Raw genomic sequence first — 17,350 nt, 5'->3', positions numbered from 1 at the left:
AGAACAGCGTTCACAAAGTGGTTTAACAGTTAAAACATGAAACACAGAGACAATCAAACAAGCTATAGAAAACAAGTCAGAGCAGTTAATTAAAAATAAATAGTCAAAATGACAATAAATTAAATGAATTATTTGCTGGATTAGCACGCAACTCAAACAAGGGAACCAGGCAGTTTGAAAGTTAAAGAACAAGACTGAGGGTTAAAATTAAAAGTAAAAAAACAAATAGAACCAGGCAGTTAAAAGTACAATAAAACAAACAGGACATAATACAGAATGAAACACTAAAACTAATTAAAACTAAAAGCAAGCCTCACATAAAAGCAAATCTTAATTTATAAAGCAATTTAAAATATTAAAAATAAAGCAGACATGTCATAAAACCACCAGTGTTTGAAAGACAGACAAAACATAGTGCAAAACAGTGTAATAACAATGTTAGAAAAGGAGAAAATATTATGGAATAACAATATAAAAACAGCTCAAAGTAAATTAAAACTCAGTCAAAATCAGGAAAGGTTCTACAATATAAGCATGTTTTTAGAAGACACTTAAAAGAGGTCACTGATTCAGCTGACCTGATTTTGTCGGCCTGATCGTTTCAGAGCCTCGGGGTCTGGACTGCAAACGCTCTGTCCCCTTTAGTTTCATCCAGGCTCCTTGAACAACAAAATACTGCCTGAGGATCTCAAAGTGCATACTGGTGCAAACAATACTAAAAGGAGGGAGACCTTGAAAGTAATCGGTAATCTCTTAAAATCTTTTTTGAAACATACTGGGAGTCAGTGTGAAGATGTTCAAACAGGACTTCTCATTTTGGTTCCTGAAGGCGTTTTATCTCTTATTCAAGAGGCGTCTTCATTTCAGAACTGTAGTGTCTTTAAAAACCTAAAAGTTGTCCAGCTGCCTTTAACTGAGGCTCCTAGAAAAAGTTAGGATGGAGCATATTTATGTAATATTTCTAAGATGATAAAAGCCATAATTGCACAAGCTTTGTGGTGTTCTGCTTAAGATTCAGATTACTGTCAAAACACACCAAAATTGTTTACAGCAGGCTTGAGAGGGTCCAAGCAGGAACTAGCTGATGTCTGAATCTGTTCCGCCATGTGGTGCAAACCCAATAACTACAGTCTTTGTTTTGTCTGGGATCAGTTGCAGAAAATTTTTTGACATTCTGCTTTGGGGCTGGAAGATGTTCTCATATAAAGTTAGGAAATTGAATAAAATTTACTTATTTTGTGTTTGTTGTGGTAGAAGGACATCAAAATGAGGTACACTGAGAGTAATAAAGACTCTAATGATTCCACATTATCAGTAGAATAAAATAAAAATATTTCACAGTTGATATCACTTTCAACAGGGGCACAACGTGTGGCTGGATTTAACAGCTGGTCAACAGTTTATAATAATAATAATCTAGGATTATGTTGATGGGAAGAAAAGAGTTCTGAAAAATAGCTTGTTCTTGTCCCATTATAATATAATAATTCCTCTCTTTTAAATGCATTAGTTTGCTTGGAGACCAGACTGTTTCCACCTTCACTCTGCTTTCTTAAAATCCATTTTACACTTGCAAATGCTGAGACAAAATATGCAATATGATGAAGATTATAAATGATAAAAGTAAAGTACTGTTGCAACAATAATAGAAGGTATGTTAGATGATAAAACTCTAAAACACAACAGGCTTGTACACAATGTTTAAGAAACTGACGGTGCTCTGGGTAATCTAGTCTATAGCTTTTGGTGGCCAGAAAAAAGATTTTGCATGTGGTTTATAGATCATAGCTCTAAAAGTGAAGACAATAACAAATGAATAACGACAGTGTATGGTGTTAAAGGTTGTGGTACCTCGGTTATGACCTCTACAGGAGACGGATGCACTGGGATGAGAAAGAACTGGATTTGTGTGTTGAAATACTGATATTTTAAGAACATCTGGATACATGGAACCACAAAAAACTCCTGCCAACAGGTAAGAATACCTTCGACTAGCCCAAATAAAGAGCCACATTAAAAGCCCAACACATCTTTGTTCTTTGTCTTTGCTAAATTGCATCAATCCTCAAAGGCCCCCTTTTTCACCATTTATGCCACCCAACCATGAAAAAGAATCCCCTGAGGGTTGAGCAATAAGAAACCATCAACTCCACCAGGAAGTGTGATGGAACCAGTGAGCCACAGTACACCTACTATTCCTTAATGGGCTCATTGATGAGCTTTTTCCTCAAACCACATCTGCCTCTGTTTGTTTCAGAGAGAACCAACCCCGTTATTATGCAAATCAGCAGCTTATCAAGAGGCTGAAAGGCAACACAATAAATGCAGCTGGCTGTGAATAGTCACAGCTCTAATGTTAGTCTGAGAAAAGCAGCAGCTCTTTTACATCCCTAAAGTAATTTTTGGAGTAATTGCTAATCAGAATTTGAGGTTTTTGCAGCCATGGCCGGACATCGCACAGATTGCATTGAAAGACGCCTCCGGATCTGTTTTGGGATGATGGGCCACTTTATTGGATCCCATCCCTGGTGGTTCCTGATCACCCCCCTGATAGTGTCGGCAGGTCTGGGGAGTGGGTTTTATCTCCTCAAGGACAGAATTTCCAATGATATTGAGGAGCAGTTCACACCTGTTGATGGACCAGCCAAGATGGAGAGAAAATACATCGAGGAAACTTTTCCAGGCAGTGATTCCATGTTTTCAAGATTGAGGCTGAGCTCAGATGGAAACTATGGCACTCTCATAGCTACAAGCAGCAGGAATATTCTGACCGTTGAGTCACTTTATGACATCCTTGATTTGGATTTTAAAATTAGGAGCATGGTGGTGCAGTTTGACAATCAATCATTTAAATATGTGGATATCTGTGCCAAGGTGATTGAATCCTGCACCTCTAATGACATTCTGGAAATTATTGACTACAATGCCAACAATATAGATGCTGTCAATTTGACGTTTCCGTGGTATCACTCTGATTTTAAAAGTATTCCCTTATATTTGAGTCTGGGGAGTGTGACACTGAATACAGAGAGTTCGGTTGTTGAAAGTGCTGAAGCCATTCAGCTCCATTACTATTTAGATGAGGGCAACAAAACAAAAACTGATCTTTGGTTGGAAAGCTTCATTAATCTGGTTTCAAATGAATCGTCGGCTACTCTTCAGGTAAGCAGGACCTTTAACGAATGCTGTATCAAGCTTATAAATCATCATCTCTTTGTTTAACTAAGTGGTTTTAATATTTCTAGGTGTCATACTCCACCTCAGTGTCCATGCAGTGGGAATTTGACAAATCTCCAGCATCTGTCATCTATTTATTCTCCATCACCTACGCCATTGCCATCATATTTTCAATTCTAACTTGTTGGAGGTCTGTAAAACATCAGCCACACACATTATGTAATGAATTTGGATGCATTTCCACTTCATGATCCTTCTCTCTCTTGTTTTTAAGGTTGGATAATGTGCGGACGAAGGTGTGGGTGGCTTCCTGTGGGGTTTTCTCCACAGGTCTAGCAGTCCTGAGTGGTTTTGGTGCATTGCTGCTGCTCGGCCAACCGTTCGTCATGACAGCTGCCTCCTGTCCTTTCCTGATCTTAGGTAGGTTCTTTTGAACATCCATTTCCACAAGATCCCATTTTCCAGGGCAGAAGCAATGCTAGATGGTATCACGTCTCTGTAAATCCAGATCCATAGTTTATTTCATTGTCAAACTTGTAGCCTGTAATTCACACCAACACTGACTCAAAGAGCAACTGAAGCAATTTACCAGATTTTGTACAGTTCCCTGTGGAACCACAAAAGGCTGTATAGAACTTCTTCACATTAAAGCAGAACACTTCAAGACCTTTCATTTTTTTTAAAATGGTGAATTCCCCTTTAAAGAAATGAAACTTGCTACTAATAGATTGTATATAAATGATGGTGACATCATGCAATGGTTTGTGGACTTCTTGAGTTTGAAATTGTGTCCATCGCCATCTTGGCCTTTTGAAACCAGACATGACAAACCAGGGGTGCATCTGAGAACCTGAGGGGACACATACAGTAGGAGCCTGTCAGTCACAAGATAGATACCCTGCATTATGGTCTATTTTACTCTAAATGGGCCCATATTTTTTAAAATGAACATCATTCCACACTAAAAGACACCCGAAACTACCAAATGAAACCATAGACATGTTAGGAAAATGTTTACTGAGGAAATAAAGTGAGAAATAGTGTCATTTACTTGAAGAGTTCTATATAGTCAGACTTCTTTTTGCAACCAGGATTCGCCCCCTGCTGGCTGCTAGAAGAATACATAAGCTATGTAAGCAATGGTTTCACTTTTTAGAGCCATCTTTGTCTTTAGTTGATACTTTACCGCTTTCCAACAAGTTATCAGAACCACTAAAGGACTTTCAGGATGATCTTGGCCCTTGATAGTTGTCTGCATAGCCTGATGCTTAATCCAAGCCAGCACACACCAAAGCCAAAGGCCAAAGTTTCAACAGCTATTTTAAAACTCTCCTTTCTCTCTGACTTTTCTTTCTAAAGGTATTGGACTTGATGACATGTTCATCCTGATCTCCTGCTGGCAGAGGACCCATGTTCTGGACAGCGTTTGCGACCGGCTGGCTGACACCTACCGAGAAGCTGCCGTCTCCATCTCCATCACCACCCTGACCGACGCTCTGGCTCTCTTCCTGGGTTACAGCTCACCCTTTGGCTCGGTCCGGTCCTTCTGCCTCTACGTCGGCGTTTCTGTTTGCTTCTGCTATTTCTACAGCATCACTTTCCTGGGGGCGTGTATGGCTTTGAATGGACAGAGGGAAGCAGAGAACAAACACTGGTTCACCTGTGCTAAAACCCCAGAGGACGTACCATCCAGGAATTCAAAAGTCTTCAGTATGTGCTGTGTTGGGGGACACTACAATCGAATCACTGGAAAGGAGGAAACTGAAGCCATGAGTTACATTTTTGAGCGGGTCTACGGTCCATTTTTGACCCACAAACTGACAAAAGCATGTGTGTTAGTCATGTACGCAGGTTATCTGGCCGTTAGCATCTATGGCTGTTGCATCTTAAACGAAGGACTCGACATCAAGAATCTGGCTGTGGATGATTCCTACATTATTGACTACTACAACCATCAAAGGCAGTACTTCTCTGAATTTAGCTGCAATGTGATGGTGGCAGTGAAGCAACCATTCCCCTACTGGGGCAACGATGAACATCTGCACTCAAGTTTTGAAAGTTTGAGCTTTGTCAACAACACGCTTGCTTGGTTTACCTCCTATAAAAACCATGCTAATGCCTCTAATCTCAACATAAGCTCCCGAGAGGCCTTCTACACCCACCTGCCACATTTCTTAGAACTCAACCCCATGTTTAGACAAGACATCAATCTGACGGTGGACGGTGACATCCAGGCTTCTCGCTTTTTCCTCCAGACGCTAGACCAAACTACGATGAAAGACATGATGATTGGACTCAGGAAAACAGCAGAGGAATGTCCAGTGGAGCTTCTAGTGTTCCACCCTGCCTTCATCTACTTCGACCAGTACACCGTCATCACAGAAAACACCGTCCAAACCATCCTCATTGCCGTGGTTGTAATGCTTGTTGCGTCACTCATCCTGATACCAAATCCTCTCTGTTCTATATGTGTGGCTTTTGCAGTTTGTTCAGTCATCACTGGCGTTACAGGATTCATGTCGCTGTGGGGCATAAATCTGGACTCCATCTCCATGATCAACCTGGTCATGAGCATCGGTTTCTCTGTAGATTTCTCAGCACATATTTCTTACTCTTTCGTCTCCAGCACGAAAAGTGACGCCAATGAGAAAGCTATGGATGCTTTGGCCCATTTGGGGAATCCAATCGTGCAAGGAGCTTTGTCCACTATTTTAGGGGTGGTGGTGCTGTCTGCATCTGGGAGCTACATCTTTAGGACATTCTTCAAGATTGTGTTTCTTGTGATTGTGTTTGGGCTGCTGCATGGTTTGGTGTTTATTCCAGTGTTTCTGACAGTGTTCACAGTCCGTGGGAAGTGCTGTTAAAGTGGAGGAAGCAGAGTTACACTGGATCTAAAAGTGTGGATAATGTGTCCGTATATTCAGATTTGTTTGGGTTATAAGTCAGAATTAAGCATTTAAATTTAAGGTGTGTATCACTATTACCTCACAAACTTTGCCTTACATTTCCATCCATACCTCCCTCACAGTTTGAAAACTTCTTGAGCATACCCCAACTTTTCATTGGTGGGAATCTATAAACCAAATGCACAAGAAGTAACACAAAAAACAACCACCCATACAGTTAAGGTGTAAGCTAGTCAATCTTTCAACGCTGTAATTACTATGCTGAGTATGGGTGTCGCAAAACGTACCAGTACTGACAATAACTGTGATATTTTAAGAATTAAATATTGGTATGTTAATAATACACATACATCATAAATAATTAATCCAGTACAGTTAGATTTTCTCATCACCTCCCTAAACCCATATTTTGAGTAAGATACATATGCCAAAAAAAGAGAAAAAAATACACAAAAACAATGTTAAAGATGAGTCTCACTTATTTTCCTCTCACTTTTCTTATAGATATGATATCAATGTTGCAAAGTCTTTTGTCCAAGATAATGATGTACTGTAGTGTAGTCATGTCCAAAGCATTGAAGTCAGATAGTAGCAAATATTCAGGTGTCTTAACAAATTTGATTTGGAAATATTTTCAGTTTTATTCATCTCTTTCTGAGCCAAAACCAAAGCCAAATGGAGGTGCCTAAGTTTTTTGTTTTTTTTTTTTTTTTAAATGACTGTTTTGACAAACAATATAACATGATGTACTGTTTGAAAACTTTTTGCTGCACGGCAGTGTCTTACTAAATTTTACAAGTTAAATATTTGTTCTGGCTTGCATCATTTGCCTAATTTGTAACTGCACGTGGTGTCATTTTATACCGTTTTTGAATTTTTTGAAAGTATCGCACTCTCCACAGGTTCCTATTTGGGGTGTTTGTCTTTAATTCACTTGGACAAATAATAATTAACCATTGTCATCACACTGTGGAGACAGCTACAGCAGAGAGCCATTCAGTGTGTACACAGCATAAAAGCATCACTATACATCTATGTACAGGGTTCTCATTACATCTCCATCGTATATACACAGCTAAACATAGGTAAAAGGCCAACAGAGAATACGTTGTGTCAAACTGACGCAAACACAGAGAATGAGAACACGAAGTACAACATGCTAGTGATCCTCTAAATATGGATTACATACACAGTTGCTGCTATTTACTTGGAAACAGACATTCACCATTTCAACAGACGCATAAATGCAAATTTTTACACACAATCTGCGTGAAAGATGTCAGTTTACCGTTAGATTTAATTAGCTTTCTTTGTCTCACATTTTCTTTCATAACAGGAGAAAGTGCCACTAAAAATGAGCATCCGTGGTACTGTGCAAATTTTGTTTAAAAAAATAAATGTATGCAGCTCAAGACACAGGTGAGAAGTCTCTCAGCAGTGAAGTCATGAGAACGGGGGACTGAAATGGACAATAACTGACAGAATTGGCCTTTTGATTTGTCTGAATAACCCAAGAGTCTTTATTTCATTCATCTAAAAAACTCATTTGTTGCTGAGAGGCTTGTCAGAATCCAGATTCATACTATTTAAATAAACTAGGCCATCTTTACAACTTTAAAATGAACTAATCACTACATACACACAGCTTATATTTATTATGCTTTTGGGGGCTGAGCAGCAGTTTTTGTTCCATCTGTACAAACAGCATAAAGGAAATAATTTACACAAAGAGGGATATTTTCAATTTGTACACGTACCTGAAAAAGTGCTGAGACACTGCAGTTTGCACACTTCCCACTTGAAAGAAAAATGTTATGCTTACGGTACATTTCCCCAAAAGGCCACCTTTAAAAAGAAGCAACAGGGACATAAAGAGACGGGAACAGCAGAAGCCGATAAGCGTTTTCAGTTCAGTCATCTGGATGCAAAAAAAAAAAAAAATCAGATGGAAAGACGTGACAGCTGTTTGTACTAACCCGAGTATAACAGAGGTGCAAGATTCACGTGACATTTACCACATACGAACACAAACGCTGGAAGACAACTGAGCTGAGTTTCAGTTAAATTCTGGTCGCCATGACTACAAAGTAGCTCTTTGGGCTAACAGTACATTTCCCACTGACCTGGCTACAGCAGAAATATCTTCCTCTTTCAACTCTGGTGTCAGAAATTAACTTTAAAATAAGAATCTTGTCCAGATGCTGTTCTTCTATTCGAGGTACATATTCACATTCATGTATTGTTTCCTCTAATAAAGTGGCTAATAAAGTGACCTGAGCAAGATCATTAACATTAGGCATTTAAACCTTCATCACATACAATGAACCTGCGCGACTCACACCTGCTTAGTTCTGAACACAGTAAAGATGTTTAGGTTTAAAACAGCACTACTTATCTGGGAAATAATGATGAGATTCCATTAAGATGTGATCGTCCTACATGAGCGTTTGTCAGGATCATTGTGAGTGCAGGCCTCCAAGTCCATCCTTCTTTCTGTAACCTCTTAAAACCACACCCGCCCTCTCTTTCATCTGGTCTCCAGGGTTTTGCCCTCCAGGACCAGCTGGATCTCTTTGGCATCCAGCGTTTCGTACATGAGCAGAGCGTCTGCCAGGTTCTTGTGCTCCTTAGCATGAGACTTCAGCAGGGCTTTGGCGCGATCATACGACTCCTGCAGACAGCGAGACAGATGTTTGAGATGTGATTACAGGAGTTGAGTTAGTTTTGATTTTTAAGCATTATTTTGGATCCCACAGACCTTCAGTAATGCTCTGACTTCATGCTCCACAGCAGCTTGTGTCTCTGGACTTTGTGCCGTCATGTCAGTGTAGGTCATCACACCGAGCTGAGACACAGGGAGGAAAGGTGATACAGAAATAAATGCAGAAGTTTGAACATGGAAGGATCAACATTTTGCTTTTACATCCGCCTACCTTTTCACACATTCCAAATCTGGTCACCATCAGCTTTGCAATCTTGGTGGCACTATCAAAGTCACTGGATGCTCCTGGAAAAGAAGAAAAACATTCGCTCTCTTAAATTCCAGCTTGACTACAGGGGGTCCTCGACTTGCACCGGAGTTCCATTCCTGCAGATTGACACAAGTCGGAACTCCGGCGAAAATGTAAACAAAGATCACGATATCGATCAGTTCTTCGGAAAAGTCATGAATACCAATGACTTTCATGTATGTATGAGTCATTGTACAAGAAGATAACAGAATATTGTAACGGACTGATGTCGTTTCATGTTTATTGTTCAGTTTGAGATTTACCAAATGTCAGTGAACGTGCCATGTTTAGTTAGCTCACCTCTGATTGGCTCAGAGTCAGCAGTAATGTGTGTTGCTCCATCCTGATGTGTGTATCGAGTGATAAGAGCTGGGAACGGCAGCTAATTCTGGAGCTAAGTTATAATTTTTTGTAGTTATATTGCCGTTGGCTACGGCCCACAGTAGCCTGTATGAAGGTTCAATAAACGACCAGAGAATGAGATAAAGTCTCACTCATTCATCACAGAGGGTCGCAACAATATGTTGCACTGTTTTTACAACTTGACCGATGTTCACTGGTGTTTCGCCTTGTTCCGAGTGTTTTATTATATCTAATTTCACTTCCATGGAGATGGCTTTCCTGCACTGCCATCTGAAGAGTCTGACTTGCGCTTGGGAGCCACAATGAAAGGCAAAAAGTGAGCATATGTAGCACAATCTAAAGTGGCGTACAACCGGCGAATGCAAACAAAGCAGTCTAGCGGCGCGTGACGATGTATTCGTCCGCTCAGTTTGTCAACTAGTTCCAGTTCCGACGTAACGACATACATTAAACCAAAGACCGGCCCGTAAACAGTTCTGACATACCGGCAAAACGACACAAGTCGAGGACGTCGTAAACCGAGGACCCCCTGTATACTTGTTCAACATTCTGTCCCTTATGTTCACTTGCTAGACATTTTATGAACTCTTTCGTACCAGTTGTGATGTACTCATGGCCAAATATAATCTCCTCTGCAACACGACCTCCCATGCTGACGTCCATCTGGGCCAGAAGCTGAGAGCGAGTCTCACTCCACCGATCGTTCTCTGGGAGCATGGACACCTGGGAAGAAGGGGTAAAGGTGAAAAACATTCAAGGATGTAGGGTTTTTAACATAAAGTCCTGCTGTTACTGTCATATATGCAGAAGATGAGGTTTCCTTACATGTCCCAGACTGGGGCCTCTGGGCATGATGGTAGCCTTGTTGATAGGCATGGCATCTTTGGTGTAGTAAGCTACGATTGCATGGCCTGATTCGTGGTACGCTGTGATGAGCTTGTTCTTCTTGTCTATTTCTGCACTCCTCCTCTCAGGGCCTTGAAGACAAGACAAAAGGGAGGAATAAAAAAAAATTACAGTAGAAAACACTGATATATTTTGAAGCCAGCAATGTCATGTTGGGTAAAAACGTGCATCTTTACAATAGCTAGAAAAACAGAAAATATGTGTTTCTTAAGCACCTAGCAAAGTTGTACTCACCCATAAGAATTTTGTCTTTAGCAAACTCCAGCTCCTTCAGAGTGACCATGTCTTTGCCATCAACTGCTGCCTTTAGAGCTGCTTGGTTGACCAGATTTTCCAGGTCAGCGCCAGAGAAGCCCACTGTGCCCCGGGCAATAATATTGGCCTCAATAGCTGCAGACAGAACATATAACATCAACGTAAGAGGATATTTGCAGACCAAGTTACTGACAACTGTTCTGGCAAAGCATGTAGTGGACATTCAAAATAATTAGCTGAATATTCAGCACTGTTAAATATCATACTGTGAATAGTTGTAACACATTTGAGGGGGAAAAAATGAGGCTAAATTCATGATGAGCAGAATCAGATCCCCCACCTGGATCCACTTTAATCTTCTTCAGGTACCAGTTGAGAATCTCTGTGCGTCCTTTCACATCTGGTTTGGGGACAGTCACCTGCATGTCGAAGCGTCCTGGGCGGATCAGGGCACTACAAGGAGAGATCAGTTAGTCAGCAAAACACTGACGCACTGTAAACATGAAACTCTCCTAGAGCTGCAGTCCATTGTTTGTACTGAGCATAACAGCTGTCAGTCACGACTGTAAACCTTGACATTTCTAAATGTGAACTGTGATATTTTCGCTGGTAATACGAAGAGGCAAAGAGGTACAACATACTTATCTAGAGCCTCTGGGAAGTTGGTTGCTCCAATGATAATCACGCCTTCGTTTGGTTTGAACCTGCAAAATAATAACAAGTGTCTGCTTCTGTTGGTGTTCTCTTGCCATCAAAAAATACTTTTAAGAGTTGTGAAAAAGCTTTTTACCAATTTCTCTGTTAAATCCTAATCTGCTATATGGTACAAGGTGCCATTGTGGTTTTTGAGAAGGTCATACATTATCTGTTGTTGTTTCAGGCAACTACATTTAGTATTACTGCCTTGAAGTGTCTGAAATTTAATGGATTAGTGGGGGAAAAAAATCAATCTTTTACTTTTCCAGATTAAATGATTAAAATATATTGTATCATCATGACCAAAGTTTCTGTCTTCCACCCTATTTTTGACAACATTTTGCTTGTAAATACATACTGAATGTACGTTTTATGTAATAAAATAATCCAGCATGCATGCCCGACATGGAAAATGTAACAGATGATTTCCAAACTTACCCATCCATCTCAGCAAGCAGCTGGTTAATAGTCTGTCTGGAATAAGGATGCATGGGAGACTCTATCCTTTTTCCACCCACACTGTCCAGTTCGTCAATGAAGATCACACACGGAGCGTTGGCTTTAGCCTCCCCTTGGAACAAAAAGACACAAACATAGAAATAAATATACAATATTCAGCAGAACAGTTTTAAATTATGTTTTATTCTACAATCAGCAACCAACATTACACATAAGAAGGAAAAGGAAAGAAAAAGGTCCATCCGGTTGTTAAAATAAAGTAAAACTCACTGAAAAGGTTCCTGATGCGGCTAGCTCCGACTCCAACAAACATCTCATCAAACTCTGACCCAGAGGCGTAGTAAAACGGCACATCTGCCTCTCCTGCCACAGCTCTGGCCAACAGAGTCTTTCCAGTCCCTGGAGGCCCAACAAGCAGAACACCTAAAGTAAAGAGAGACAAGGATACAGAGATGAGAAATACAGAAGAGTGATAACAAAACATAGCTCTGAATGAAACTGCAGCTGAGAACGACAGCCCACCTTTTGGCAGCTTTCCTCCCAAGGCTGTGAACTTCTGTGGGTTTTTCAGGAACTCCACCACTTCCTGCAGCTCGTTCTTTGCTTCTTCCACCCCTTTAACGTGCTCGAAAGTCACATTTTTCATCTGCACAGGGTCCACAGCTGAGTCCAGGCCTGATGTGGTTCGGAACCGCACTGTCCAAAATGGTTAGATTAAAGTTCGAGCAAGGCATGGTTAATCAACTCACACACAAACATTGCCTGTTGCTGAGCTCCTTGATAACCACGCCTGATGGCATATATTAGTGATATGTTAGTGTTCCAGCACTGCAAGTTCAAACTCATTGTTGACGCCTGCACAGAACAGCTAATGGTTCAGTTGCAGCAAGCTTAGCTCACAAACTCAGTCTTTTGTTGTTAATATTAACATTAAAATACATTCAAATATTAGTATTTTTGAGGTGATTTTATCTTAATAACACTATACTAAAAAGCAAGTAGGGAAAAGGGGCCTTTACCCGATATAAAGGGGGTCTTGGAGATGCCATAGAGCCCAACAAGAAGGAGCACCAGCAGAATCAGACGAGTCCTCCTCAGAGAGTCTGGTCAAAAGAGGACAGCTTCACATCAGTATCATTTAATGCATAATAATGGAATAACTAGTGTGTTTGTATTAAAATTTGCCTTGAGTGCGCTGTGTCAGGGCTTGAGCTTTCAAGAAACCCTCAGCGAAGCCCCTCTTGAAAGCATCATGTTGTCCATCAGGTACGTTTTTGTTCTTCAAGAGGCTGTCGAGATTTTCAACGTCAATCCCTTTGTCACGTGTAAGAAAGCCCTGGAGAACAAAACGAGACTGGTCAGCAGTACTTACAAAGCAAGAATACTCCTTTACTATTCCTCTTTAAGCGTTTTCAGTGGAGAAGTCTGCAGACCTTAAATTTTTACTTTTACGGGCTGCTTCAGCAGATCAGCTGGAGGTAAAGTCCAGCTTCTACCACTTACTTCAATTAGATAGCTAAGTAAGAAAAAGCACACTATTCAGTTTGCCCATAAAATGAAAAGTCTGAACTGATACAGTCTAAACAGAATACTATTTGGAATTTTTTCCTTATTTTTCCATGCAAAAGATCTAAAGGAAGACAAACCCATCTCTGTTTTCATTTAATGTCACAGAGAAAAAACAAAACCATAACAATGCAACATAATTTCTCCTCATGAGGTTTCTCAGGTTTACAGGTGAAAATGTTGTAGTAGGTACTTACTGGTGTTTTGAAACTGTACCTTTAAAATGATCACTACCTTAAGCACAGTTAGGATTGAAAGTAATAAACATGCTATTTGTGTCAATAATAAAATCAGGCCATAATATAAGTTTGGTAAAGCATGTCAAGCATGTGACCATAGTTAACTATGTACCTTCATAAAAGATGGTGTGAACCTTTCAGATTCCGCAGGACGTTCGAAGCCTGACTGCAGTCGTCTGGTTTTGCTCCTTAAAGTTTTAAAGCCTCTGCTCTGAACCAACACTGGAAAGATGAAGCAGATGAACAAATTAACCATATTTCATTACATCACATTAGCATAAGCATTGTATATGTTGTTTACAATGCACACGTACAAACCGAAAATATTTGAAGTTCACTGGAATATTATTTAGTCTGTCTGTCATTTTTGTTGATACTGCACACAAACAACATACATCTAGGGCTGTCTGTTTCCGTCTCCATTTTGCATTTCGTGTTAGGCATGCGCGATACAGCATCAAAAGCGTAAGTGAGCACACTGTGCAACAGAAATAACCATCCAGGCAGAACACGGGCAGACATCCGTGCTGTGTCGTGCATATATAGTATACTGTGGATTAAACAAAGCCTCAAGGCAGAGAATTTTGCCTTAAGGCATTTTAGTAATCGAATTAATCAAGGAATAATTTCAGCCCTACATACAACAATCCATCAGAGGTTATCATATAAATATCAAACGTTATGTAGATGACACAGTGCTGATAGCGAATAGTGAGGTAAACTTGCAAACCATATTATCCATAATTACTAAAGAGAGCCAAAAACTTGGTCTGTCTTTAAACAAAAAGAAAACAGAAGTTATGGTAATTTAAAAAAAAATTAAAATGTCATCCCAGCCTGAAACAGAATTAGACCAAGAAATACTGAAGTAACTTCATCATGTCAAATATCTCGGTTCATGGATGACATCAGATGGGAGGTGTGAAACAGACATCAGATGTAGAGCAGCAATGGCAAGAGCAGTATTTATGAAAATGAAAAATACTACAACAACTAAGAAAATAGCAATGAAGATCCATATGAGGACTCTCAGCTGTTACATTCTACCAGTTCTGATGTACGGATGTGAATCTTGGAACATAATAAAACATCAAACAAAATCACTGCAGCAGAGATGTGGTTTTACAGATGCATGCTACGTATATCTTATATGGACAGAATAAGCAATGAAGATAACAAATTATACGCTACTGAACAAAATCAGGAAATGGCAAGCAACGTTTTTTGGACACATCATAAGGAAAGAAAACCTGGAATATATCGTCACAACTGGAAAAATTAATGGGAAGAGAGGACGAGGCAGACAGAGAATGAAAATGACAGATGGACTGACATCATGGCTGCACATGGAACCATCAACAGTCACAATTCAGAAAGCAAAAGACTGGATTAGATGGAGAGAAATGATCGCCTACGCTGAATGGTATGGCACTTGATTGATTGACATACAACTCATGTCACTTATTAGCAACAACTGAATACAAACGTTACAGTGATAAACAAATAAACTACTTGTAACTGCTGCTAATCCACACTTACCTGGCCAATATTGTAGCTCTGTGCAGACAGATAGAAGAGGTGAAGGGTGCTGCCTGGGAAAAACTGGAGGCAACATGGGACCTGACGAGAAGCCTGGACAAAAAGAGCAAAGTACAACTGTTATTGTTAATTATTATATACTTTTAGGGTAAAGTGGCAACAGACACCTTTGCTTGTTGTACAGACTGTCTCCTAGCAGCATTTTTTTCCTGAATGACAATGAGGAGTCAGTAAGTGACAGTCTTATTACAAGAAAGATGCTCATTCTCACCATGCTTATTGTGGAAAAAGGAGTGTGTGGACAGATGTGAGGCCCTCCAGGCTGTCTGACCACCAAGTGAAGGTGGCATCTCCTGTGGGCTCAAGTGAGGCAACACACGGCTCATCAGCTCATCCAGCTGCCGAGTTCCCAGGTCTAGTAAACCCGACTCCCGCAGGTTCCACATAGGCTGTGCACGTATACACACAGACACACACAGACACAGCACATGAAGTGTGAGTTAGAATTCCACAACAGTTAATCCACACTGTTTTTTTGTCACAAACAGCATGCCTTTCTCGTAGGGCTGCACCATATATTGTTCAGCTCAATCTCAAAAATTTAATGCTACAACTACATAATGCATTCATAGCCAGGTTCAGAGACCGGGGCTGAGTTACCAAACTGATAACCAACATCGCATGACTGCTTGGACTGGATGCATTTGTTAGATTTAATGAAGCAAATAACAAAACGATACCCTAAGTATGTTGAACTTGCTTTGTTTTATAGGACCTAAGCTACAGTGCTTTGGCCACAGACTGCACCTTTCAGTAGTTTAGAAATATCCCTGTAAAACCCACATATCTAAAAAAAAAAATGGCCAAATATAAATACATACACACACACACACACACACACACACACACACACACACACACACACACACACACACACACACACACACACACACACACACACACACACACACACACACATATATAAAAACCCAAATACATGAAAAAATTAGTAAAAAATAAAATAAAATAAACAAAAGAATTATCTATATCTCTATATGTATAAACCCTAATATAGAAAAAAAATGAACAAAAAGTAAAGAAAAATAAAACTGACGTTGTATTTTTGCAACAGTGGGTTTTACAGGAAGATAGATACCTTATTAATCCCAAGGGAAATTTCATATATATTATAACAATATACAGTATACACAATATTTACTAAGCTGTGTCTGCATGTTGTAATACATACGTACAACAGAAAAACAAAATACCACAATATGACTTTTGTCCAATATCATGCAGCCCTGTGTTCTAATGAGTACCTCTGTACAGTGTGGTTCTGAGTCTGAGGCATGCTCCTTGTGTTTTCTTGATTTGCAGGTGGCACTGCTGCTGCTTCCCACTGAGCTCTTCAGTGAATGGAGGACGTTGATGAGGTGACTCAGAGGTACAGTCACCTGTAATCACAGGTAGTCAGACAGCGAGAGAATAAAATACCATTTAGAAAACACTGCATATAATTTAACGGTGTATCAGCTCGGTGATGTCACAAAGCTACATGATCAAAATCAACCTCTCAGTATATTTAGTTAGTTCCAAACAAAACCATACAGGTGATACCACTTTATTAATCACTAGCCGCTCATTGACGCAGTCGCATATTCAATTGACGATTAAGGACATGCAGTGCGCAGGACAGTTGTTTTAGCTAGCGAACTAAAACTTCTCTCAACGGCTCTAATTCCTTATTTAACTTTAATTACGTGTACGTAGCTAGATAACTACTTTAACAAAATGCCCACTGATGTTTTGACTGTAACCTCAAACCACCAAACTAAAACAAATGACAGCAGTGTGACTCATAAGAAGACAAGCTAACCTAGCTTGCTAGCTAGCTCAATTGAACGGGCCAACACAACAACAACGCTAATGTTAGCTCGGCCTAATGTTTCCTGCGTTCTTACCTGTGGCTGCACCGTCATTGACAGGGAAAACATATTTAATTGTCACCGGTGGGAGGCTGCCGTTAAGTTGTGCGAGTTGTGTCACTGTCCCTGAGAGTTAAAGGCCTGTTTCACTTTGTCTCTCTGTAGCAGACATAGCAAGTCCGACTGCGAACTTCAGCGCAACTGTCACAGCTGAGAATGACCCGGATGTGACCTCTGTGGTGTTCTGGCGAGTTTCGTAGCCCCGTTGAAATCAGTTCCGCTTTAATTAGGCCCTGTAAAAACCT

The 17,350-nt window shown here is 40.2% G+C and overlaps 2 protein-coding genes across 9 annotated transcripts; one reads left to right on the top strand and one right to left on the bottom strand.

Moving 5' to 3' along the window:
- Window positions 1-2,371: 2,371 nt before the first annotated feature.
- Window positions 2,372-6,041, top strand: LOC111588079 (patched domain-containing protein 3). Its single transcript, XM_023298218.3, has 4 exons — window positions 2,372-3,162; window positions 3,246-3,367; window positions 3,452-3,597; window positions 4,537-6,041. The coding sequence occupies exons 1-4, from the start codon at window positions 2,443-2,445 to the stop codon at window positions 6,039-6,041; spliced, it is 2,493 nt and encodes an 830-aa protein (XP_023153986.2). The 5' UTR covers window positions 2,372-2,442.
- On the bottom strand, window positions 3,675-17,267 carry yme1l1b (YME1-like 1b). Of its 8 annotated transcripts, XR_008603022.1 has the most exons (22): window positions 17,082-17,267; window positions 16,440-16,574; window positions 15,389-15,566; window positions 15,118-15,210; window positions 13,691-13,800; window positions 12,959-13,109; window positions 12,793-12,876; window positions 12,296-12,469; window positions 12,044-12,196; window positions 11,753-11,885; window positions 11,260-11,322; window positions 10,959-11,071; window positions 10,598-10,753; window positions 10,283-10,434; window positions 10,054-10,180; window positions 9,017-9,090; window positions 8,842-8,928; window positions 7,841-8,754; window positions 6,162-6,250; window positions 5,340-6,034; window positions 4,629-4,794; window positions 3,675-4,027 (listed from the first exon to the last, which is right to left on the bottom strand). XR_008603022.1 is itself a non-coding variant. In XM_023298249.3 (18 exons), the coding sequence occupies exons 1-18, from the start codon at window positions 17,112-17,114 to the stop codon at window positions 8,611-8,613; spliced, it is 2,160 nt and encodes a 719-aa protein (XP_023154017.1). In that variant the 5' UTR covers window positions 17,115-17,267; the 3' UTR covers window positions 6,987-8,610. The 8 variants fall into 8 exon arrangements, 1 of the variants encoding a protein (XP_023154017.1); XR_004846443.2 differs by having other exon boundaries at window positions 4,629-6,034; XR_004846445.2 differs by lacking the exon at window positions 4,629-4,794.
- Window positions 17,268-17,350: the final 83 nt, after the last annotated feature.

The sequence above is a fragment of the Amphiprion ocellaris genome, chromosome 10 (assembly GCF_022539595.1).
Source record: "Amphiprion ocellaris isolate individual 3 ecotype Okinawa chromosome 10, ASM2253959v1, whole genome shotgun sequence".
NCBI lineage: Eukaryota > Metazoa > Chordata > Actinopteri > Pomacentridae > Amphiprion > Amphiprion ocellaris.
Note: the sequence above shows the minus strand (reverse complement) of the source record. Positions and strands in the feature narration are given on the sequence as shown.